The sequence below is a fragment of the Anabrus simplex genome, chromosome 9 (genome assembly GCF_040414725.1).
Source record: "Anabrus simplex isolate iqAnaSimp1 chromosome 9, ASM4041472v1, whole genome shotgun sequence".
NCBI classification, from domain to species: domain Eukaryota; kingdom Metazoa; phylum Arthropoda; class Insecta; order Orthoptera; family Tettigoniidae; genus Anabrus; species Anabrus simplex.
Genome location: NC_090273.1, coordinates 165,791,344 through 165,818,806, shown reverse-complemented (window position 1 = coordinate 165,818,806; position 27,463 = coordinate 165,791,344). Strand labels below are relative to the sequence as shown.

General features: G+C 39.1%; 1 protein-coding gene across 3 annotated transcripts in view; it reads right to left on the bottom strand.

Moving 5' to 3' along the window:
* The window catches only part of mRpL4 (mitochondrial ribosomal protein L4), a 261,863-nt gene that overhangs the window by 123,548 nt on the left and 110,852 nt on the right, over positions 1-27,463 (bottom strand). For all 3 annotated transcript variants that reach the window (XM_067153850.2, XM_067153851.2, XM_067153852.2), the window contains exon 5: positions 6,870-6,979. In XM_067153850.2, the coding sequence (XP_067009951.2) occupies positions 6,870-6,979 (110 nt within the window). The remainder of the gene's footprint in view (positions 1-6,869; positions 6,980-27,463) is intronic.

The following is a 27,463-nucleotide window of genomic DNA, read 5'->3' as shown; positions in this document are numbered from 1 at the left end:
TCCATTAAATTTTTTCAACTTAATTGAAGTGTCGGTTTTCATTCGCCACGTTCGGTGGAGCACTGCCACCGTTTTTCTTGTGCTTTTTCTTCCACGGCCTTTTAGTCGTCTTCCTCCGCTGTTTCCGGTAAGTTTTCTATGGTTCTTGTTTTTTATTTTGTGACTGTACTTGTTGTTGTTCTTCTTGTGCCCATCACCCTTCCTCGTGTTCGCTATTACTCCCATTTTGGGGCGGGCACGCTAACAACCTTCTCGCCAGGGTCTCTATCTATCTCTCTCTCTCTCTCTCTCTCTCTCTCTTCCTCTCTCTATTTCTCTCACACTGGTGGGTAAGGTTATTCACCTCATCACCCCTAGGTGGTACCGGGGTCCTAGAGGGTGGTGAGCGGTGAGATTACGATGGGCTCGCCGCACCCAAAGGCATTTTATACCTACTGCCAGGTTCAAAATTAGGCCGCCCCTAACATGGAGACAGACACCTTTCGTAGCCGCTCCTCTGGAGTACAGACGCTACGGGTATGCCCCTTCCGCCATCTCCGCCGTACCGAAGTCCACCTTCTCCGCCATAGATGCCGTTGAGATCTTCACTCGTAACCCTGAGCTGGGACCCATACCAGATGTTACACACCGGGTCAGTGTGCTCTGGGACTCACATAGGCAGGGGCGCCACTCCCTGGGTAGGGCTGCCTCCGAAGAGGGTCCCTACCTGCTACCTGGTGCAGGTTATTGTAAATAAAAAAATGTGTGTGAATAAATTAATTCCATCCCCTGGTCTAAGGAGTTTGGACAGCCCAAGTAGGGGACTGCCTGTAGGGGTGAAGTACAGTGGGGACTTCCAGGGCCCTGGGACCGCTATGGTAGCTGTGAAGGCCCTTCAGGAACTCTGAAAAGTGGTGGCAAAAGGGGCTCTGGTTAAGACGCAGCAGGTCGTTATGCTACTTAGGTTCCAGAATGGGTAAAAAAAATAAAAAATATATATATATAAATAAGTAAATAAATGCAATGTAAAGTTTAATCTTATACCAGTTGTATAGTATCATTTGAAGTAATTCCACATATTGTATATCAGTTGACTATATTTGTAAGTAGTACAGGAGATATTATAAGTACAATTTTCTAAAGAAAATAAATTTATTAAGGTTGAGCTGTGTGTTTAATAGAAAAAATTGTTAGCCTAAATTGTATAATATTGTATTATAGGAAAATTTTCTTCTCTTGTTAATATAATATTTAGTGCTTGACAATAATGTATTTTAGTGTACCATTTGCCACCGAGGTAGACACCTCATTTGCAAATAAAGAGATTTTGATTTGATTTTTGAAGAAACTTTCTAGAAGCCTGGCCAGACACATATCTAAGGGGATGATCTTGACGGTAAAAGTTAGTTGTTGTTTAGTAGAGTTATGGTGTAGCAAGTATATATCCTGAGCTGACATGCAATATTTGCAGTCTCCATATTGAAATACACAGTCATCTGTTTTCAACTGTGTTTCAAATTTGTAACCTTCATATTGAAATGTTGGCAGTTGTTTTTAATAATGGCGGCTTTGTTGATATTCTCAAAGTGAAGTGTTTTGATACTGTGATTTTTGAAGAAACTTTCTAGAAGCCTGGCCAGACACATATATAAGGGGATGATCTTGACGGTAAAAGTTAGTTGTTGTTTAGTAGAGTTATGGTGTAGCAAGTATATATCCTGAGCTGACATGCAATATTTGCAGTCTCCATATTGAAATACGCAGTCATCTGTTTTCAACTGTGTTTCAAAGTTGTAACCTTCATATTGAAATGTTGGCAGTTGTTTTTAATAATGGCGGCTTTGTTGATATTCTCAAAGTGAAGTGTTTTGATACTGTGATTAAGGTTATGTGTGTGTTAATTTGTGAATATATGTGAATAAAATTAATTGTACCGACTGACAGCATCTCATGTGCATGTGTGTGGATTCGTTAAAGAATATAAGAATGAAGGATTTATAATTTCCTCTGGCATTCTTATGTGCAAATATTGTGACTGTCGGTTACATTATCGCAGGAAAGTTACTTTAGACCAACAAAGTAAATCGGAGAAGCATTCAAAATGCCAAGAAAGTTTGCATCTTGAAGTTAGAGTGGCTACAGTGGAAATGCTAGTCGCGTGACGGATTCACAACTACTGCGTTCATGAGAGAAACTAGACAATCCTGCTAACGTATCCGTACTTGGCTTAATATGTTCGTGGAAGTGGAGCAAACCAGATCCTCCCATGATCAGTGAAAAGAGGACGGTAACCATCATCTGAAATGAGCACCCATCTGGCTATGTACTCTTCAAGGACTGATTGAAGAAGTCGGTGAACTTTACATTCTTATTTGATTAAAAGCGGTACTCGTTTCAACTACTATTCTGGATCATCATCCGCCGATTAAATGAAAATATAAAACAATGCATAAGAAAACAATAAGTAAAGGATATGTCTTTCACTAAAAGCAGGGAATCTAAAAATTAGAAATATTTGTTCCGAATGAGTAAATTTATAATACCAATATAAATGGTCCGTTATTGGACATTATAAATTTTCCAGCTAACTCATTCCTGGTTGCCAGCATTTCGCCCCCATGTGCTAGGCTGGGCTCATCAGTTGGTACCTAGCACACCTACCAAGACGCTGGCTAGTGCATACCATGGAGGCCACTGCATACGCTAATTGTAGCCACTGGCAGTGCCAATGCACTTTGAGAGACTTTGTCTCATTATCAAAAATTGATGCCTGCTTGGCCATCAGATGATATAGATGTTGATTCCCATAGGGAACCTGAAATATTTGTTCCGAATGAGTAAATTTATAATACCAATATAAATGGTCCGTTATTGGACATTATAAACACCCAGATAATTTCAACCGCGACACAGGCTACAATCTCAGTGAATTATGGCTACCTATTATCAGAACCATTGGAGAATGATGCTTCACTGATGCCATTGCTGTCCCTAGCATGGAGCAAAAATGGCGTCCTTCTTACATCTTAGGGCACCATTTTAAGTTCATTGTTGCTTTCTACTAGCAACCTTGAATGTGTCATTTCATTTCTCTGTTGTCTCCTGATGAAGAAAGGCAAGGTTCCTTTTAAAACGCATAGAGTTTGTTTATAATTAATTACACAGCATAAGCCCAAAAATATAATCGAAACAGACTTTCAACATATTAGGTCGTGTTACGTACATGTAGTATGTGTTGAAGAGATGTTAAGTACAGAACAAAAATGGCCAGCCGGACTCCAGTGAGATCCGAACCCACAACCTCCCGATTTCGCGTCGGTTGCCCATTTTTGTTCTGTACTTAACATCTCTTCAACACGTACTACATGTACGTAACACGACCTAATATGTTGAAAGTCTGTTTCGATTACAATGCGGTCGTGAAAATTCAATATTCATTCCCAAAAATATACTTCATGAATATTTTATTTCTTGTTTCAATTTAGAACTGGGTGATGTCCGTACAGTCAACCTTGTCAGCTGTATAACTGAAAACGAGCTGACTGAATTGAACGTGTTTAAACAAAAAATACCTTCTTAACCCAATTGCATCATATGACGACCCTAGCTCGTCATAGTTATTCGTGGCATATGAATCAAATGACGAGCTCTGCTCGCGGCGACGCACAGCTGTACATCATTCCATATAGTTCAGTCACTAACCCACAGACGCCACTTGTACGCATTCTGAGCTGAAGTTTACACATGTGGATTCGGTTTTTTCCCTTTCACCAGGTTCTTCCACACTTCCAGAACAAGAGATAAGAGAATCTTTTTTCATATTATTTTGCTCTTGTCAGTTGCCATCATGGCGTCAAGCAGATGTGCTGGTGTTGATGAAGAAGGAATATGGAAGTTAATAGATAGTGTTTTAGAGAGTGATATTGAAGGCAGTTACGTTTGTGACGACGAAATAGACCCTGAAATCCTTAGTTTGAGTACTAGCGATGCGTATAATAGTTCTGATGACACGGAAAGTGATGCAAATAACGACAGTGTGCCGAGTCTTTCGAAACAAGCTTGTACCTCGGCACAGGCTAACTTGACTGACTGGAACTGGACAAAAAGTGACAATAAACCTGTTGTACATAAGTTTAGTGAATACAGTGGGGTTAGTGAAAACTTATTGAAAAAGTTTGATACACAGCCACTATCTGAACTCTCAGTTTTTTGTGAATACATGAACCCTTTGTTTGAAAAAATATCTGTCGAGATAAATTCATATGCAGCAAAACACTTGAGCAATCCTGACAAAAAAGTTGAAGGATGATGACAATGGTTTGAGGCTACACCCGATGAAATTAGGGAATATTTTGCGTTGGTTATACTAATGTCACAAGTGCGAAAGTCAAGAATACAGTTATACTGGAGTAAAGACAGGTGTATAAACACTCCTATTTTTCGTAAAAACATGAGCAGGGGAAGATTTATTATAATTTCACGATTTTTACATTTTGTTGATGATGAACAAGTCGATAGTAGTGACAAACTAAGAAAGATTAGGCCTATAATACAACATTTCTGCCCCAAATTTTCAGAATTATATTTACCTTTATAAGACATTGCTCTAGATGAAAGTCTAATGAAATTCAGAGGCCGCCTTTCATATGTCCAGTGTAATAGGTCTAAACGTTCTAGGTTTGGAATAAAAATTTACAAAATTTGTGAATCAAGTTTTGGCTACTGTCTCTTTTTCAAAATTTATGTAGGTGATGATGTAATGGATCCAAGTCTGCCAGCAAGTACAAACGTTGTGCTCAACATGTGTGAACCCTTGTTAGGCCGAGGGCATATATTGTTTTTAGATAACTGGTATTCTTCCCCAGATTTATTCAAAAGGCTACACGACAAGCAGATGAATGTAACTGGAACTGTTAGACAGAACCGAAAAGACATGCCTCGCGATAACAGTAAGACGAAACCAAAACGTGGAGAGTATGAGACGTGGGCTGCCAACAGTATGTTGTGTGTGAAGCTGACATGACAGCGACAGGCAAACTCAGACGAAAGAGAGGACAAGCCCCTAGGGAAGAAGTGATAAAGCCCAATTGTGGCCTTGAATGGGTGGTGTTGACCTTCAGGATCAGGTTACAGCTCTGTTCCCCGTCATGTGACGCACAGTGAAAGGGTATAGGAAAATATTCTTTTACCTCCTAGATATGTGTATTTTCAATTCCTTCACTGTGTATCACAAGATCGTTGCTAACAGAAAGACGAGCTACACGGACTTCAGAACTAGCATTGCACAGCAGCTACTAGAGACTGTTCAGTTGCCGAAGTACTCGGTTCGAGGTCGACCTTCAGCGAGCACCACCCCAACCAGATTACAAGCTAAATCATGGGCCCACTTTCCCATGCGTATTCCCCCTACAGAGAAAAAATCAAAAGTCACATGAAGGTGTGTTGTGTGCTGCAGCCGGGGTAAAAGAAGCAAAAGTTGCTGGCAGTGCAAAAAGTGTGGCGTAGCTCTTCACTTAGAAGAATGTTTTGAGGTGTACCACACCCAGCAGATGCCGCTATTTTAGTTCATTGGTAAGTTTATTACTTCATTATCATGCATGCAAATTTTCAGAAAGGAATATTTACTGGTTGGTTTTGTATGATTTTCTAAATAATAGTGTGATGACGACGGCCGTAGAGTGGTATTTAAATGTAATTTCTTAGTGAACTCCTATGGTATTCAAATGTGAGGCGAATGGGTTAAATATGCAAGAAAGCAACTACACTGCATTTCTAAGAGAGAAATATGAAAACACAGAACAAGAGAATGAAATTCTGGCTTTCCCAATGCCTGTGTGTACACGATGGAATTCCGGGTTTAAGGCTGCACCATACATGTGGAAATCTGGATTTTTCAAAACACTGGAAGATTCAAATTCTGGGGTCAAATTTTTCCAACGAGCATCAATTTCAACAATAAAAATTATAAAATTACAAGCAGTGTATGTTTCTGTTGTTGGTGCCTCTTTTATGGACTTGCGTAATTTCTTGGAGGGATCTATGTACCCACCAATTCATGTAGCCAGATGACGTTGAAGCAATGGAATATTCAACCAGAACTTGAAACAGCTTACGTACATTGCCCAGTCAATTGTAGTAAAAAATCAGGACTTTAAGGACCAAGGATCCAGCCAGGATCTCCTACAAAACTGCTCCAGTTTAAGAAGAATGGATGGAGTCTCAAATGGTTTTTAGAGGCTCACAGCATTTTCCTGACTGTCATCAAGAACCAACTGTGCGAAGAAGATTAAGTGAATGTTCCAGAGATCGTCATGGGATTCACACCGAGACTATGCTACTGCTGCATTAAAATGTGTGTGGTATCCATGTTCAGATGTGCATTCTGAAATACGTATAGTCTCATAGTAAGTGAGACACTTTCACTGCAGTATTCCGATAAAACTGACAAAGGTAACTTGTTTTCATTTGAAATATGTTTCGAGAATCTGCACAGCGGTGAAGTGTTTTCTAATTCTTCCACAGCCACATTTAATGGTTTACCTCCTATCTTGATTTTTACTTTGTATTTTATTAATCTTATATTTTTTTTAAATGCACTTATTTTACAAACCTGATTGCTTCTCGAATTTTAACATTTCTTCTGAGAAAAATAATAAAAACACAAAACATCACATTTGGTTTTAAAATCAACAAATCTGTAAAAAAAAAAAAAAAAAAAAACACTGTCTAACACCTTTACTAATAAGCACTGTCATGCACTCTGGTGGCTGTTACGCCTGTCACAAACATTTACAAACTCACTGTGCAAGTCGACATTGGTGCATTCCTTCCAGGTGCTTAATGTGTATCATCGCCCCAACAACTCAAGAACAAAATGTTGTGCTACTCACACGTCCACTAACAGTACAGACGGACCCCAGTTCCGGCTCTCCACAAGATCTTGGATATACTCGGGCTCCTCTGAAGGGATGTCCAGAGAGTCGACAATGTGAAGATCATCCTGAAACATACAGCACATCTCCGATGTCAATTCATATGAATGAAAGATTCTTCACGATGTAATATTTTTAGGATTATGTTGTTTAACTACAGTATATAAACTCACCCAATATGCGTTTCAAAAGGTACCTTGCCTTTCTTCATCAGGAGAAAACGCGACACAGATAGGTTGCTAAGAGAAGGCAACAAAGAACTTAAAATGGTGCCCTATGACGTAATAGGATGCAATTTTAGCCTCCTGTTAAGGACAGCATCACTTTCTGATGGTTCTGAAGTAGGTAGCCAGGATTCAATAAAGTTGTAGCCTGTATCGTGGTTGAAATTATCTGGGTGTTTACGTATTTCAATCGCCCCCCTGATGATTCTCCACTCCTTGGAACACGACATCATGACCAGGCGTTAAAGCAACGGCTGATACAGCATCATGTTCCTTAATGCAAGTACATATCGTTCCCGAAGTCTGTGCAGTATAAACATTGCCACAAGTAAGATACACAGTTGTTGCAATTTAGGCAAACTGTCCTTAGAATAGTATTGAATAGGTGGACCCTTCCTACCCTTTGATAGTGATCAATTGTCAATAAGGACCATGATGAAATTCATAACTTATGATGTCCTTAGTAGGTCGCAGGAGTTGCCTAACGTTAGGTGAAGTTCCAAATACTGTTCATACTGAAACGGGAACGCCCTACGAGCATTCACGTTTCGTTCATTTATTAAGAGGAACTCGCTAACACCCGGCCGTAAGCATTTAAAACTTGCGCCGAGCGCACAGGCATTGTGGGAACTGCAAGCAAGCTCGCGCTGTTCCAGAACACCGGCCAAGGTCAAGCGACGTCACGCAGAAGGTTCTTTCGTGTTCCATAGCATTGCAGCATGAACGAAATGTGATTCAATATTTCAATAACGTCACCTTGCAGGCAGGAATAATGAACGCTGCTAGCCGAAATTTCATGTCAATCGGTGTAAAGATGGCCAAGATATAAAATTTTCTTGGGGCCCACATGTGTAGCCACCCCCACCGACCTTCGGCAATAAGCGAATCGCCAGCCTGGGGTAAAGCAGAGAGTGTGCAGTGTGGGCAGTGTGCAGCTGAAGTGTGCCGTAGGCAGAGAGAGTGAGGGGAGTCGGCAGTAAGCCATGAGTTCAGTGTGTGTGTGCAAGTAAGCACGTCACGATATAATTCGCCACTCGGTCCGGCTGTATACTTGAGTTCAGAAACGTTAGTGTTAGAAGCTTTCTCCGTGCGCTTGAACTTTGTGCATGAACAAAAACGTAATTTCGTTTTTATCAGTCTGTACGACTGGGCGATTATATTTCGTTTGTGGACTATGAATGTTTCTAGCATAAACTGTGCCAACCTTGATTTCATTTAAAGACTGTGTTTCTAGCATAAACTGTGCCAACCTTGATTTCATTTAAAGACTGTGTGAAAACAGCGATAGTGTTTCTAGCATAAACTGTGCCAACCTTGATTTCATTTAAAGACTGTGTGAAAACAGCGATAGTGTTTCTAGCATAAACTGTGCCAGCCTGCATTTCATTTAAAGACTGTGTCTATCCATTGAACTGTGTTCGTAATAAAACTGTGCTAGCCTGCATTTCATTTAAAGACTGTGTCTTTCCATTGAACTGTGTTCGTAATAAAACTGTGCCGACCTTCATTTCATTTAAAGACTGTGTCTATCCGTTGAACTGTGTTCGTAATAAACTGTGCCAACATTCCCTCTTAAAGACAGTATTAACTTGTGGAATACGGTATCGTAATTTCTTTCCGAGGGACCATGTCAATTCCCATCATAACCTGTTCAGAATCACATATGATCTTAAGTGCCAGTGATAATCTTCTAAAAATTACGACGTAACAGAACTTGGACTGTCGTTTATTTCAACAAGTGTGTGAATATTGTGCTCATGATGTACAGTGCAGAGACTGTACCCGGTGAATTTAATTTTCTTTGTGAAGTGCTTAATCACTGCACCTCGGAAGGTCCTAGATTGTTTTCGTTTGTTTATTATTCCAAATACGATAATTCCTTCCATGTTATTCTCATGGAACTGTGACTCTGACTTTATCCTTGCTGCTAAAGTGCGTTCAACATCATTGACTGTGGGAACTATTTCGGTGTGCTTCGCCTTAGAGAGGCGTTACACCAGAGTCCCATGACGTCCGATGTGGAAGCTCCACAGTTCCCCGTTCCCGCCTCAGGTTCGAGTCACCATCAACACTAATACAGAGAAAACACCAACGATGGAAGACAACGCCGACGCCAACCGCAAGACGACGCAGCCGCCGCAGGACAACGTCCCCTCCACGCCTTCAAGGACAACTCCACGATTCAGCTGTAAAAGGTGACATAATTCTTTGCATATCTATTGAATAAACTGAAGGATCCACTTAATCATAAAAAAAAAATTTTCACTACCCTTCTCTCTCTCTCACTCTCTTGGCATGGGCCGTACACGCCTTGTCGTTTCTCATGCTCTCCGATAAACTGAAGTACGGGCGTTTCTGTTTCAATATGTAAGATTTTAGTAATATGATCCGTCGTGTTACATATGTAAGGTAGGTAAACAGATCCTTTTACATCTTTTTTCTTAACAGACGTCGGTTTCAGAACCGTAGAGAACAAAGCTCTGCTATAACCATTGTTCTCAAAGGTGGTTCTCAAGTGTTAATTTCCTCTTGTAGAGCAGACACTTCCCAAATCCTCGTAACCCTGGTAGTTGTAAGGATACCATGTTTCTGGGCACAGTGATGGTGAGAATCTGCATGGAGATATCTATTGGTGTATGTTGGCTTACGATAAACGCTGTGTCTTAAAGACCATTGGTTTCCAAGGTGCCAATGACAAACCTTTCTCCATGAAGAAATTAGCCACACCATCTGACTGTTCATAATATTCCCCATTCCATAGAATGTAGGAGGAGGTCATGCAGTACTCTTGCTATGTCTTTGGTAAAAGTGCCATTAACGAGAGACATAATACCATCAATAGGTACTGTAGTATGTGGTGGTGTCGCCATAAGACCTATCTGTGTCGGTGCGACGTAAAGCCCCTAGCAAAAAAAAGAAAAAAAGTATGTGGTGAGACCGAGAACTGCAATAGTGGAAATATAATTTTAAAGTTTTTATTTAAAGTGTCTGTAGGATTTCATTTTTGGTTGGAACTCTGGACTCTACTGGAATTATTTTATGTATTGAAATATGTGTGTAATAATTTTTCTTTTAGGCAATAGGCAAGAAATGTTGAACTGTATGAACATGGCAAGATGCAAGAAGTATTTTGATTAAAAAATTATGTAACTAGTAAACATGTAATTTAAGAAAACCTCAAGATTGGATTGTTAACATTGCAAGAGTGATTAAGTGATCTGTATATCATGATGTAATTTGGTAACATTTAATTCGAAACAGCCTGTACCGCACGTGCGGTTACGGGTGGTGAAATAGGTGTCACAATAGGAAATCTCGAGAAGTTGCTAACTATCTTAATATGACCATATATGGTCATGCAATTTCATTCGTTAGAATAACAAGATTTTCTATTGGCGAAAATTTAGCGAATCTAGTGGAAATTGTTTCCCATTGGTCGGTTGTGATCAGGCCATTTCCGGACTTTCTACCGGCTTCAGAATTTTCATGTGTGTGCTCGGCGTCATTTACATCCGACCGCCCTAGCGAGCGCAAGCTCGTGGGCTTCCCTCGGGAACCCCTGCCTTTCCGTGGTAAGTGTTATTTCAATGTTAATCTCAATGTTTTCTGCTTTTGTTTAATTTAATTTAATTAATTTGGTTTTTCGGTATTTCCTTGCTTAATGTTATATTTAAGGTTTTAAATTTAATGTGTCTGAGATTGCCCTAGATTCCCACTGTTTATAATTTCAAGTCTTTCACCTTTTTTTAAAATTCAACAATTCATTTACAGTAGAGTCTCGATTATCCGACTTAAACGGGACCTGGAGTACGTTGGATCACCGAAAATGTCGGATAATACGGAATAACTTTGAAAATGAACTAAAACAAACAGGAAGGCCATACTGTATTACGTACTATGTCTTACGGGACTCTATTTGTTGACTTATTAATTCAATTGTACAGTAGATGCAGTACTCTTTCCTTACTTCGCCTGTAGCCAGGTGCAGACGTCTTGGCTTGGGCTGCAAGAGTTTTGATGTCAGCATCTTGAAATTCAGCCCAGTCTCATCACAACTAAAAATCTGATCACCGGTTAATCCTTCAGCAAGAATTATTTCTTGAAATTGTCTTTTAAATTTCACAACCTCATCGGATTTAGCTGGCAGTTTTTCTCCACAGATATTAAGCTGCCCAATGCCGTACCGTTTTTTCCACCGATCAAGCCACCCAGCACTGGCAGTAAAATTATGGTCCTTTTATTAAACTCCTTCTGGATATACACCGCCATTTCTTGCAGAATGGGGCCAGATATTGACAAGCCCTTTTCCTGGTTTTTAGTGAACCAAAGAAATAGTGCTTGTCTTACTTTTTCGTACTCACATTTTTCATTGTTTTTTTCTAATTTTCAGTGCATCACTTGTTGCTCTGGTAGAGCACCACTTTTCAATTTATTCCCTCGTATGTTTTCAGTCTCCCACTGTAACATGCCCAACACCATAATCTGAAGCCATTTTTGGAGAGTTTCCCCTTTGTCCAGTCTCTTTAACCCACTCTACTTGTCTTCCACAGAAACAATCACTTTCTTACGTATGGATATGAAAACTATAACATCCGCACCCAACCAATACTACATTGAACAATCCTACCGCATGACTGCCAGTGCTTGTCCCACAGTCACACCCTCCACACCCCGTGTCCCAGAATTGCATCCACCTAAATTTCAAATTAAGACTACCAGTGTCGGATGACATGGAGTGTCGGATATGCGAAGGTCGGTTGAGCGAGACTCTACTGTATTTGTGTTTTTGGATTCGTAATTGTATCAGTTTATCAAAAGCATTAAGTATCAGCTGCTTTGCGATTTAACTCTGTTTTGTAATTTTTCGTTGTTATTTTAATATAGTTGAGCTAGAGGGTGTTTCTTGTAAGTCTTTTCTCCCCATAACGTCATACGTTCCCATAGACCTCACAGGGTTTCCACTCTCCTGTCTTAGTTGTCATTTCCCTAGTATTTGATGTAAGTTTGCACATCGAAAAATATTCGTCACATTTCCGTGTTCTGATGTGAATGGACCGCCACTGCATTATTTACAACTATTCCTATATTCATATTTTATTACCGCATTATTATTATTATTATTATTATTATTATTATTATTATTATTATTATTATTATTATTATTATTATGTGGATGCCTAATTGTCCCGATTACGGTTACAGGTACTCTTGTAAACAGAGACTCACTAAGATTGAATTGATATAGCTTTTGTGTGTAAAATCCTTAATATTATCAGAACCACCAGACCAGGCGAGATGGCCGTGCGCTTAGGAGCGTGCAGCTGTGCACTTGTGGGTTCCAACCCCACTGTCGGCAACCCTGAAGATAGTTTCCTGTGGTGTCTCATTTTCACATCAGGCTGTACCTTAATTAAGGCCACAGCCGCTTCCTTCCAACTCCTAGCCCTTTCCTATCTCATCGTCACCACATGATGACCTATCTGTGTCCGTGCGAACGTAAAACAAATTGTAAACAAGAGAAACATCAGAAAGTTATACCTTACTGCTGCCCTAGCATGGTGGCTCTATTACACTTTAGGGCACCATTTTAAGTTCTTTGTTGCTTTCTCTTAGCAACCATTGATAGGTGTTTTTTTTTTTTTTTTTTTTTCTCTCCTGATGAAGAAAGGCAGGTACCTTTTGAAATGCAAGTTGATTGAGGTTATATTTTAATTACATGACATAACCCCCAAAATACTACATCATGAACACAGATTCTTACACTCAGACTGATGTATTTTAATAAAGAACCAAACTGACCAACATCCTCCCTAAAATATTTTCATTTTATCCGGCAACACTTTTGGGCACTCACCCAAATCCGATTGCAGAGATGGATATTTAAATGTTTTCAGATTCTGCACACCGAGGTGCATAGAAGTGAGGCAGAACAGAGCGGTAGAGTAAGGCGCTTCACGGCACAATGTTACTGTCACGAGGGCAAGTCAACGAGTATCTGCAATCAAGAGTACACACTTTTTATTGGTATCATTTTTCAACCGAGTCACCCTGCTTTTCAATGCACATGGTTCACCGTTTCACAAGCTTTCCGATATCCTCTCCAAAAAAGGTTTTTGGTTGTGCAGCGCTCCCTTCACCTGTTGATTGGAGCTGAAGCATTCTTAAGTAGGCCAAACAGATGGTAATCAGACTGGGTGAGATAGGGACTGTACGCAGGATGCTCCGGCAACACCTCTGAAGAGTTTGAGCGGTGTCGGTGGCGGCATGTGGATGCACACTGTCCTGCAACAAAAGAACTCCATCAGACAATTGACCTCTGCATCTGTTGCGAATTGCAGGTTTCACCGTAACGTTCCTCCCTTCTCCTGATAATGAGTCCCAAAACACTGTGAGCATCACTTTTCCTGCAGAAGGTGTTATTTTTGACTGGAGATCCGGGATGCTTCCATTTCATGCTCTGACGTTTGCTCTCTTGTTCGTTAGCATGACGGACGACTGCACTTCTGCTCTTCAATGACTTGTTTTGGAACCCATCTAGAACAGACTTTGTGAATGTTAAGTCTGCTGTGCATGATTTCATATGGAGAACCATGGCTAACGTGCATATGGTTTGCCATGTCATCAAGAGTCACTTGTTGAATATTGGCATCAGTTAGGGCTGCAGATGGATGCCCGGATCTTTCCTCGTGCAACCCCTTCTGAACTCTTCAATCTGCTGGTAAACACTTCGCTGTGACAATACACTGTCCCTATATTGTGCTGAAAGTCTTCTGTGAATTTCTGCTCCTGGTACACCCTCAGACCACAAAAAACGGATTAGAGAATGCTGTTCTTCCTTGGTGCAAACAGAGAGTGGCGCAGCGCAAACTGTACTAATCTGATAATGCTAAAACCTACCACAGACATAGACAGCGGCTGGTAACCACACAACGCCATAGAGCCAACCTAAAGACAATTAGAGAGAAATTGCAAATACTTATAGACTTGCCTACGTATTTGATTGCGAAGTTAATTTTTATGTACATTCATGTTCAAATACTTTAGTAACCTCATGTCCTGGATAAATAAAAAATATTTTGGATGATGATCTGGATAAAGTCACTCCTGAATGTGAGAAAGGATGTAGACGAGATGATAGAGGTAGAGTGAGGAGACAGAATGCAACAGGTGAAAACTGCTATCAAATGAATGAAAGCGGGATTGGACGAATTCTGAGAACAGCAGCAATGTCCAGACGTGTGCTCTGTCACCACAACATTGTGAAGGAGACAAGGAGAGGAAGTTCGAGGACAGCTTGACATGTTGAGTGACATTATTGAAAACTCTGGAATGAAGATCAGCGTGGAAAGGAGTAAGACAATGACGTTCACTAGATGAGCAAAATGGAACAAAAGCTTGCAATTGTGGAGAGCTTCAAGTACTCTGGAAGCAAAAGGATGCAGGATTGAACATGGAGATCAGTAAAAGGCTTCAACAGGGAAATGGATTCTACCAGAGTGGAAGAAACCTGGTGTGGAGGAAAGAAGCACCAATGAAGTGTCTAAGATGTACCAACATGTGCAGTGGAGACCTGGACACTGACAAAAAGACAGGAGAATAAACTCCACACCAGTGTTTAAGAAGACAAGAAATGAGGACTTCAGGAAGGAAATCTAAGGGGGAAGGCTTTACGATAGAATGGAGAGGATGCTGAAACAGATGGTGAAATGGAGTCAAGGAAATGTTAGTATGTCGTTTTGAATTTAGAGTTAAATTTGTACAAAATCGTAGTTTATGTTAAAAACCATGGATGGCATATACATGAAGAGTCCCGGTACATTCCAGTGCTTTCTTTAAGTAAATACAGACTCGTGATATTCTTGTGAGGGTATGTAGTAAGGTGAGTTATTGTCTCGCGATGACGAGTTACAAAGGCAGTATTCAAGCTAAAGAAATTGAAGACATACTACTGAACGATGATTCTGGTGATGAATTCATCCCTGATTTCAGTGATAGTGATAACAATTCTGATGATGATATAACAGACTCTACGCAAAGCGAATTTCAGCACATTCAAATAACCGATGTGCACCTGTCGTATTCACCGCCTGCGATGAATATCACTTGTCAGGCAGGACTAAATGTTGAAATCGAAAATAGCAACGAAATTATGTCTTTTGTCAATTTATTTGTAAATGACGATTACCTTGAATACAAGTGCCATTAGACAAACCTTTACATGGGACAAGTTATTAATGCATCACCGTGTCCCTTCACTAAATATTCTATTTTTCAGATGTGGAGACCAATTGATGTAAATGAGATGAAAAAGTTTTGAAAAGCATGGCGCGAACCCGGTTCAAAAACATTTTGTTGTTCTTGAACTTAAGCGACAGCAGTCATTATGGGGGAAATTAGGCAGACTCTTGAAAGGCTCAGCAACCAGTTTTCAGGCGTGTACACTCCAGATCGTAAAATAGTCCTTGATGAAGGATTCTTGCGTTTCCGAGTTTACAATCCAGGAAAAGTAATTAAGTATGAGATTTTAGTAAGGATGGTGTGTGAATCCCCTGCAGGGTACATGTGTAAGTTGACGATCTATCACAAGTGGCATGAACTTCTGAGACACTATATTTGACTACCTTGGCCGGGGGTATACAGTACACGTGGACAATTTCTACAATAGCGTAGGAATTGCGTGAACGAGAAACGGATGTATGTGAAACAATAAGGCAGAATAGGGGACTTCCTAAGGAGTTCAGCAAACGGCAAACAAAGTTGAAAAGAGGGGAAATGACTTTCGATAGGGACAACAGCACATTCTGCAGAAATGGCTGAAGTTCCGAACAGGTTTGGGAAAGTAACAATGAAACAAGTAAGCATCATTGATGATAAACAGTTTATGCAGGGAGTGGATACAGACGACCAATATTTGGCAATGTATCCATTCTTGCAAAAAACATTCAAGTGGCCGAGGGAAAAAGTTTTTTACATTTTTCAGTGCACATTTTTTAATGCATTCAGGCTTTTCCAAAAATCGAATCCAAACTCCAAAATAACTTTTCTGCAGACAATATGTAGAAACTTCTTTCAAGACAGTGAACACCTCAGTCTTCAGTTGACTCATCAGGCCTCTAAGCAAACTCCAGCTAATGATCCACCATTTCGACTTGATGGGAAAATAAAGGAGTATGTACATCATTAAAAAAAATGGCATATGGCTTTTAGTGCCGGGAGTGTCCGAGGACATGTTCGGCTCGCCAGGTGCAGGTCTTTTGATTTGACGCCCGTAGGCGACCTACGCGTCGTGATGAGGATGAAATGATGATGAGGACGATACATACACCCAGTCCCTGTGCCAGAGAAATTAACCAATTAAGGTAAAAATTCCCGACCCTGCCGGGAATTGAACCCGGGACCCCTGTGACCAAAGACCAGCATGCTAACCATTTAGCCATGGAGCCGGACTGTACATCATAAATTCCCAGGCATGAAATCAGACACTTTCCACACTAGAGTGTGCACGAAAAGTAACATCCGGCGTGAAACCAGTTGGATCTGTGGAAAGTGTGATGTGCCTCTCCATCCAGGAAAATGTCAAACCTGGTACCATAGCCTCAAGCACTATTAATAATCATCCTCACGGTATATTGAAATTTTCAATATTGTACCTACGATTGTTTTCTTACAGTAACATACAATGTTATAGAAGCGAGGTTTAAAGCCGCCGCTGAGGAGCTGGTAGTGACAAGACATTAACACACACACATGCGGTACCATACAGTACCAGTGCTCATCACTCATGACATAAATCTGGCAACTCCGCTTTACATTGTCTGGATGACACTCACTACAATGCCTGAAATCAACAGAGGGTTTTATTTGAGTGTTTGTTTGCGGCAACAGCTGCTTGGAATTTGAGATCGTGTTGAGAGGTGTAACCCGTTTCCAGTGGTTACAAGACACATAGCAAAGAAAAGGGAAAACTTAAACTACACGGCATTTTAACATCTTCAGAATAAAACAAATGATCAGATGAACTGCATCAAGTATAAACAAATAAACATCAGGTTGGGCAACGTGACGACTATAAGAAAGGGTGTTGAGCAGGCATGGGAACCCTACCAGGGCCATTGGGATACGTAAGTTAAGGGTTTCTAGAAAAATCAATGGTGATCCCTTGATCTGCAATATTATTTTCCAAAATAAACATTACAAAGAAAATCCATCAATTCAAAAATCCAGGTACGATATCTCAAAACAACAAATTAGATGTAAATTGTCAAGGGCTTTTCTTTTAACCAAAAATACCTTAACATAATGCAACTTCCAGAACACAACGTTTAAGGCTAATAGGAACCACATGATACAAATACAATATTAAGTGAAAGGTAATGCGCTTTCAGACAATCAGAACTACTTAAACTTGACGCAGAGGCCAGTTCAACTTGCTTCCACACCAAAAACACTTCTGATGCACGGCAGAGGAAAAACTAGCGTGCTTCAAGTGACACGGAGTTACTAGAGGCAAACCCCGAGGGAAATAAAATTAATCTACTAATTACACAGTTTACAAAACTAAAAGAAAAGCGGAATGCCTCCAAAATCAAACAGGCAGTCCCAGCTAAAAAGCTACGGCATCTGAATAATTGAGTGGCGAGTAGAGGTAAACTCCTATGTGAAAATACAAGCAAACATTAAACGTAAATTAACATGGAAATGAAACCCCAAGGCAGCCCATCCTGGGAGGGATGATCGCTGGACGGACGAGAAAAGAAAAGACCACGATATATTGCCTTGCTCTCTTAAGAAGGCAAAGCTGGCCCCGGTGCGATCACCGAGTAACCAATCAGACCACAATATTCCAGAACATCACCTAACCTTAATTGCGAACTTTCCACCTTCCAAAATTAATAAAAACCTGCTTCTAGAATCGAAAGCGGCAAACACACCCTGTTCCAAAAGTCCGTGTCATGAAAATTTCCAGAACATTACAAAATATCACTCAACAATAACAATAATTTACAATTTAGAAGTTACATTTCCGAATTTAAATAGATAAAATATTCCACAATAAACCACAGATCTCACGAGGATGCCCATCTAATGTAAGCTGCTTTATAAATGAAGGGTACAAGGGAAAAAATGAACTAACACTTCCCATATATAATTAATGGTCAGAAGAATAGTTTTTTCAATAATGTTATTTGCTTTACGCCCCACTAACTACTCTTTTACGGTCTTCAGAGACGCCGAAGTGCTGGAATTTTGTCCCACAGGAGTTCTTTATACGTGCCAGTAAATCTACCGACACGAGCCTGACGTATTTGAGCCCCTTCAAATACCACCGGACTGAGCCAGGATCGAACCTGCCAAGTTGGGGCCAGAAGGCCAGCGCCTCAACCGTCTGAGCCACTCAGCCCGGCAGGGAGAATAGTTCAAGACAATGTCCAACCAAGTAAAGGGAAAGACACGGAAATATAATAACAAGTTTCAGAATAAATGTACAATTGATGAATATCACATTGGCATGCGGCAGCACTGAGTCATGTGAAACCTACCGGAAAATATTCTGTAACAAATTTAACATAAGTTTTGGATATCCTCGCAGTACATGCGATACTTATGCAGCTGAGGTTAAAATTAGAATGTCAAAAATAGAATCACTTAACAAAGATTGTGCAGAGCGTAAGGAAATTGAAGCTCACTTAGGCATTCAAAACAAATTGCATCTTAAAGAAGCTGAACACTTTTATACACGTAACTTGCAAGGCTCACTTCCAAGAAAAATTTTGATGGTGAAGCAATAGCGATGGATTTCCAAAAGAATTTGTGCATACTTAATTTACCCACTAATGACGCGTATTACCATAGACAGCTGTCACTGTTCTCCTTCAATATACATGTTATGTCTAGTGGACACTCTGTATTCTATACATACCCAGAGACAGTTGCACATAAAGTATCAGATGAAGTGTGTTCTATGTTACATCATTTTATATTTTGTGAACTTGGTGATGAGATGAAACACTTCACAATCTTCTGCATGTGGACAGAACAAGAGCTGGACTGTTTTCAGATTTCTCCAATTTGTAGTACATCATGCCAAATGCCTTAAATCTGTGAAAATAGTATTACCAATTTGTGGGCACTAGTACTTAGAGTGCGATAGAAACATAATCAGAAATTTGCACCTGAAACGCCAGAAGACTGGGTGGATCATTTTAAGCCTGCCAGAAATAAGCCCTACCCTTTCCATGTAATCAAAGTTGATCAACCAGTGATTTATCAATGGACCACATTTTTTACTCCCTTGTACAGAAAACTTTGCCCCTTTAAAACTAGACCTATAAGGGAACTTGTCATCTCCACTGACCATGCACGATTCATTGAATACAGAGACAGTTACAATGGCCATTGGGAAAGACCATCCATTCTGTATAGAGCTGCTTTAGATGGACGCTTCATGCAGACAAAGACGTCATCCCGCCCGGAATGACTGCTAGGTCGGTTTTCCCATCCTTTACATGTTTCTTCACAGCTTCTGTTGTGTGGCTGCGGTAACTGTCGAGAACAAGCAAGCTCTTTTGTCCCAATAATTCACCAGGGCGACATTACCAGACACTTTAGTCAGTCTTCACAAGCGAACTGTCCATCCAGCCAGACTTCTGAGATCTGACGATAAAACAAGCAGGTAGATTTTTAGGAAGCTTCTTCCGCTTGAGAACAATGCACGGCAGCAAATTGGTTCCGTCGGCGAGAATACACAACATTACCATACAAAGTTGTTTTTCTTTACCACCCGTTCTAATGGTAACACTTTTTGCACCCTTAACATTCACAGTCCCGTCCAATGGCATTTCAAAGTAGACTGGCGTCTGATCTGCATTGCCAATTTGGAAAAGAAAACATGCATTTTCCTTCCGCAACCAAATTATGTGATGCTGAAATGACGATAACTTCTCATCGTAGGCACCAGGAAGAAGCTGTAAAACTGAGGTACGCCTTTGTACACTCAACCCATTTATTTTATAAAAATTACAAACCCATCCTCGGCTTGCCTTAAACCCTTCCGTTGACAGTTCCTTTGTGATCTCTAATCCCTTTAGCCGACACACCTTATCCCAATTCCGCCTTTCTGTCACATAATTATAAAAAAAAAAATTCAATTTCTGGAAATTGTACACTCAGTCCGCGAAAAGCTCTACGATCACCACTACATGTTCATAGCACATTTTTCTTCTTTTTCCAATCGCGAACACATGACTGTCAATATCGTATTTCCTACCGGCAGTACGCAGTAAAAGATCGCAAATGCTTTGTGGAATTCATGTTGATACTTTGAGACCGAAGCAGCGTATACTGAGAGCGGAGAGAGCATTGTTGCCAAGCCACGCTGGTGGTGATGCCCGATTTACGCGCATTCAGAAAGATAAATTTCCCAAAATTTTAAATAAGACCCGCACCCAATTTTGGAAGCGATATTTTCAAAAAACAGTGCAGGTGGTACTCGAGATTATACGGGTACTTGACACGTGGTGTTTATCCCATGAGACCAATTATTAATTTCAGACCTACCCTTGTATATAAAGTATCTTGATTAATTCAAAGATTTCTTCAAAGAAATTACCATTTCTTAGCTAAAAAATCTAACACAATACTACAGAATTACTTGATAAAGTTAAAGATGTCAATACCCAAGCGAGCTATTCTGTCCATTTCTTTGATACAGTCAACAAGTACAACAAATTAATAAGGGTCCTCCTATTCAGTACAAAGACATTCATAAATGTGAACTGATCACACGTCATGCACAACAGGTACTAGTTTTGGCACTTAACTCGTGCCATCAAATCAGGCAAACACAAACACACTGTAACACCTGTATAGATGAATATGGTACATGATGATAGTATAAAATACTTTTAAAACTGATAATGACTCCATTGTTGGATGCACATGGTGGTTAGTCCAGCTTGTATATGTCTTTAGTTCTTTAATCTTGTTGAAAATACACTGCAGAGTTTTAATGTCATGTGAAGTTGACACTTTGTTTGATCTGTGGTTTGGTTCTGAAGGAATAAACGTTCACGTGATGCACTTCGTTAGACCCAACGAATTAATTCTCACTTCAATATGGGGTTTTGGAACCTGGGGAAAAAAATTAAAAGCCAAAGTAGGCAAAAGATAGGAAGGAAAGAATAAAAAGAAATGTCTAGAAATGATGAGAAACGACTAGAAACAAACTCAGCTTGAGCAGTCTGTTTGATCAGCAGACGGAGCTGGACTATTGGATGCGATCATAAGGAGAAGGGGTGGAGAGCAGAGGAGAGGGGAGGGGTAGAGGCAGAGCGACTGTCGGGGAGCTAGCATGGAGCAGAAGGATGTGGTAGTGCGGGTAAATGATGTGGATAAACAGTATAATACGTATAGTTTGAAAGATCAAGTTTTTTTTGTCAGTCTAATATTTTTTAACCATTTAATTAAGAGATCAAAAAGAATATTAGATCACTCGGAAATATTGATCGCAATTAATAAAATAATTTTCGACAATGTTCATGTTTTGCACTTTGTTTGTTATTTGAGGTATCTAAAAGTCATGTTCAATATCAGTGAACTTATGATTAGAGTCGTGAATGTGTTGGTCTATAGCAGAAAACTTATTATATCCTACTGCGTTGACGTGCTCTGAATATCTTTTTGTGAAGATGCGTCCTGTTTGGCCCATGTAACAGGCGCTACTCATCTACAGATTCCAGATTTAGAAAATCTGTTACAGGTATTGACAGATGCTGAATTATGTATAATCTCTGAAGTCCTGTTAATAGTTCTGATGAAAAATTTTACGTTATGTTTTCGAAAGAGATTGGTGATTTGATGGACATCGTTATTGAATGTAAAAGTGGATGAAATGGTAGATTTAGGTTTTCCTTTTGTGAGAGTGATCTTAAGCCGTGTCTGAATTTATTGATTATCTGTTATATAGCCTAAGTGATCTGTTGAAACCATTGAATTTTGCAATTGTCCTTATATTGTTGAGTTCATTATTGAGGTCTTTCTTAGTCATACGTATTGTGAATGCATGATAAACCATGCTATTATACGCTGCATGTTTGTGTGTTTGAGGGCGTATGGAATCCTGACGAATAGTATTTGCAGTTTGTGTCTGTTTTCTGAAGATTCTATATGATAGAGCAAAAGGGTTTCTGAGAATAGTTAAATCTAGGAAATTAATTACTTTATTATTTTTGAACTCAAGCGTAAATTTGACGTGAGGGGTCAATGTTGTTTAGTTCCTGCAGGGTACGGGTCGCATTCTTGATGTCCTCATTGATTGTAACTAACGTGTCTCCAATGTACCTGGCCCAAATAAGGATATTTGGAAAAGTGTTTTTTTTTTCTTTTTTTGCACATTCCAGAAAGTCTAACTAAATGTCCGCTAGAATTCCCGAAGCTTGTGATCCCATGACCAGTCCATTTTGTTGATAGATGGTTTCATCAAACATAAAGAAATTATTATTGACCAGTTTCAGAAGAGAAATGAAATCTTGTATTTCTAATTTGCTGAGAGAACTCTATTCAATAACGGAGGAGAGTTTAGTTGTAGGTATGCTTGGCTACATATTTACTATGTCGAAGGAATGAAGAGTAGGGTTGGGTTATACATTAGATGACTTGATTCTTTGATTAGTTCGGTGCTGTTTTTGATGGATTTTTAGAGAGAAATTGATAGTTCTTAGTTAGAAAACATAGAACAAATTGTGAAACTTTATATAGAGGGTTTGTAGTTAATAGTGGGCTGGATAGGATTGTTAGCTTTAAGTATTTTTGGGACAGCTTTAATTGTAGGTAAACCTGGGTTCATTTTTAAGAGTTTAGATTTTTCTTCATCCGTAAAAAGAAACGATATATTCTTTAATGTTTGTTTTAATTGTCACCGTATTTTCTTTGCAGGATCTTTACTGATTATTGTAAACATGCTATTGTTAAATAATTCTTAAGTTTTAGATACGTAATTAGTTTTGTCCATTGTTCCGGTGTATCTGTGGAATTCGCCATAAACAATAACTATTTCAGATTTCACGATACCATTTATCAGCAACAAGGCCTACCTATGGGGTCTCCTGCCTCCGGAATATTAGCAGAAATATACATAGATAACCTAGAATACACGTCAATCAAAGAAATAGAGAATATACATTTTTGGTGCAGATTTGTTGACGATGTCTTCGTAGTTTTAGATAATAGATCCACTGACGCACAAACTATACTAGATAAGCTTAACACTCTAGATCCCCAAATTAAATTCACCAAAGAAACCGAAAATAACCGTGCACTAAATTACCTAGACTTAACAATAACCAGACACGACAACCACTTATCTTACAAGATCTACAGGAAACCCACACATACCTCAAATACCATAAAAAATGACTCCATTCATCCCAATACACATAAAAGAGCAGCCTACTATAGTATGATTTATAGAGCCTTTAACATCCCAATGACAACAGAAGACCAAAATAATGAATTGAAGTTAATCCACGACATAGCTAAACACAACGGATACAGCAAAGAAATGGTCAACAAAATCATTCACAAAATAAAATCACAACCTAAAACTAAATTAGCAAAAACAGCCAAACCCAAAAAAGACTATGCTCTATTTACCTTCAACAACACCCACATATATACTATAACTAATATTTTCAAGAAGTACAACATAAAAACAGTATTCAAAACCACACACAATAGTACCAACATTATACATAACACTAAAACAGTCAATAATAACAATAAATACAACCAATCAGGTATCTACCGTATCAAATGTAACAACTGTGACATAAGTTACATAGGACGTACAGGCAGAAACTTCACCATCCGCTACAATGAACATATAAATGCAGTAAAACATAACCATTTCTCATCAATAGGCCAACATGTAGAAGAATCCAAGCATAGTTTCACAAACATCAATAACGACATGACGATACTAAATATAAACTCCAAGGGCCCCCTGCTCAACATAACCGAAGATTTCTACATTTCTTTAGACCAATACGCCAACCCCAATCATAACATTAATGATATTAATGAAAAAAACCAGCATTATTTTTGACAAAGCCATTCCGATATTAAAGAATGATTATCTCAAAATAGTAAACACACGCTCTAACAAACCAACGAATCACAAGCCTGACCCCGCCCCTACTTCTCCAACGGCCACTCCTTCTTCCCCTCCACCTACATTCCCCTCCACAGCTAATATGAGCTGTTCTACGCACTCGCAGTAGAACACAACAAGCCTTCAAACACATCAGCACAAGACTTCCACAACAACTATAGTAAGTACTCTTTCCATACACACACTAGGCATTCCTTCATGCATACACTACCGGCATACTTATATCACTTTATCTTTACAGACTACAAGAACAAACATAGACGAGAGAAGTGTTACCACCGACTACTTCTAAATACATGCTCGAGACCTGCTGTTTGCTGTATTGAAACTTGCCATAGTATATCACAAGTTGGGATATATAACATAACAAAATTTCATCATGACAAAGGCCCACATCAATAAGACGTACACTAGTTTCAAAATGTCCTCAAAGATTACCCTACACAGCTAAAATCAACATTACTTAGAAGGATCTGCACAGAGGACAAAAGAATGGAATCCATATAACATAAATTGAAAATTTTAACAAGTGTCTACCTATACGTACAATTTTAATGTGTTGAAACCTTTTAAATGTTATATATTGTGACCTGTGTGTTTTTAATATGTTTTACATACTCATGCTCTATTTATAACTTTTTAACCTGACCACTGATATTTTAATTATATGCTATTATTCCATCCCCCATTAGACATCCGGATGCCTAATACAATAACAACTTGTGTATTGTCTAATGGCTAAAACAAAACATGTACTAGCTGATGATGGCCGTTAAAGAGCCGAAACCGGTACTAGCTTAATCTATTAAAATAAATTGTGTATTGAATGGTGGAAAAACACATTTCTTATCTATACTTTGAGTCTGTCAATACGGAAAATGAAATTTATAAATAATAAAAATAGTATCTGTGGAACGCCGAGGTGAAAGAAGGTGCTGGGTAGAATGGGTCTATCTATGATATCAAAATTGAATTAAACTTTAAATAAAGGTTATATTTCTTTTCAATAAACAAACTTAACAACCTTTCACTTAGTGAAATAACAATGACGAATTTGGAGATTAAAATAGAGAACCCCAGAATAGGAAATTTAACAATTTCGAGCTTCAAGCCCCAGATTTACAAGTTTTGAGCTACAAGATCCAGTTTACAAAATTTACAAAATCTCAATGTTTAGACAAGGACAGGAATATCCCAATTTAAGAGCATTTTGCTCCAAGGATTACAAGTATGGCCTTCCAAAGGCACCTCTCAATCTTAGAGTAAACTTAGGAATGAGCTTACATGCTCTCCAACATTAACAAATTTCTTACAGCCTACTCAAGGCAACATTTCATCAAAAATCTTAAAATCTTTAACCTCTCTAGGCACAATTTACAACTGAAATTACCTTTACACATGGGTATCTATTACCCAAACTACTGGGCCTTCGCGGAAAGAAGAACAGGTTAAATTAAAGGCCCGAACACAAAATGAATGGAGGCATACCCTTGCACTCCTAGAACGTTACATATAAAACCCTAATTGGGCTCTCGGCCGGATGATGCAGAGGATAATCCCAAGCTACTGGGGTGACTCGAATGAAGGTTAATTTAAAGCATTACAGGAAAGGAAAAAAAGAGTTACAAAGTCGTAGTCACCTTAAACAAAGTTGACGCCTCGCTACCGGGATGGGCCATTTGGGGTAAGCACTCTTGATTTCTGTTCCACCTTAAATTACATTTAATGTTCGCTTGCTTTTTCATTTAGGAGTTTGCCCTGGCCTCACCCAGACTCGCCACTCAGTTATTTCTGATGCCTTAGCTTTTCAGCTGAGCTTGCCTGTTGTTTTCGAGGCATTCCCCTTCAAGTACATATCCTCTCCATAGAGGTTACTAATTATATATATATATAGTGGCTTTAATCCAGTTCATTTATTTCTTGATGTTAATACAATGAGCCCCGAAAACCTACGTTCATTAACTTTAAAACAATTCAAAACACTCTGTAACACCTGTATAGATGAATATGGTACATGAAGATATTGCACTTTAGTATAAAATCCTTTCAAAAATGATAATGACTCTATTGTTTGATGCACATGGTGGTTAGTCCAGCTTGTATATGTTTTTCATTCTTTAATCTTGTTGAAAATACGCTGCAGAGTTTTAATATCATGTGAAGTTGACCCTTTGTTTGATCTGTGGTCTGGTTCTGAAGGAATAAACATTCATGTGATGGACTTGGTTAGACCCAAAGAATTAATTATCACTTCAATATGGGGTTTTGGAACCTTGAGAAGAAATTTAAAGCCAAATTAGGCAAAAGATAGGAAGGAAACAATAAAAAGAAATGTGTAGAAATAAAGATAGGAAGGAAAGAATAAAAAGAAATGTCTAGAAATGATGAGAAACGACTAGAAACAAACTCAGCTTGAGCAGTCTGTTTGATCAGCAGACGGAGCTATTGGATGCGATCATAAGGCGAAGGGGTGGAGAGCAGAGGAGAGGGGAGGGGTAGAGGCAGAGCGACTGTCGGGGAGCTAGGGTAGAACAGAAGGATGTGGTAGTGGGGGTAAATGATGTGGATATACAGTATATTACGTATGGTTTGAAAGATCGAGTTGTTTTTGGCAGTCTAATATTTTTTAACCATTTAATTAAGAGATCAAAAAGAATATTAGATCTCTCGGAAATATTGATCCCAATTAATAAAATAATTTTCGACAATGTTCATGTTTTGCACTTTGTTTGTTATTTGAAGTATCTCAAAGTCATGTTCAATATCAGTGAACGTATGATTCGGGTTGTGAATGTGTTGGCCTATAGCAGAAAACTTATTATATCCTACTGCGTTTACGTGCTCTGAATATCTTTTTGTAAAGATCCGTCCTGTTTGGCCCCCATGTAAGAGGCGCTACTCATCTACAGATTCCGGATTTAGAAAATCTGTTACAGGTATTGACAGATGCTGAATTGTGTACGATTCCGAAGTCCTGTTATTAGTTCTGAAGAAAATTTTAACGTTATGTTTTCGAAAGAGATTGGTGATTTGATGGACATCGTTATTGAATGTAAAAGTAGATGAAATTGTAGTCTTACTGTACAGACAAGAAATGTGTTCCACCTATCAATACTTATTTATTGTAAATGGATTTACATTAGTACCGGTTTCGGCCCTCC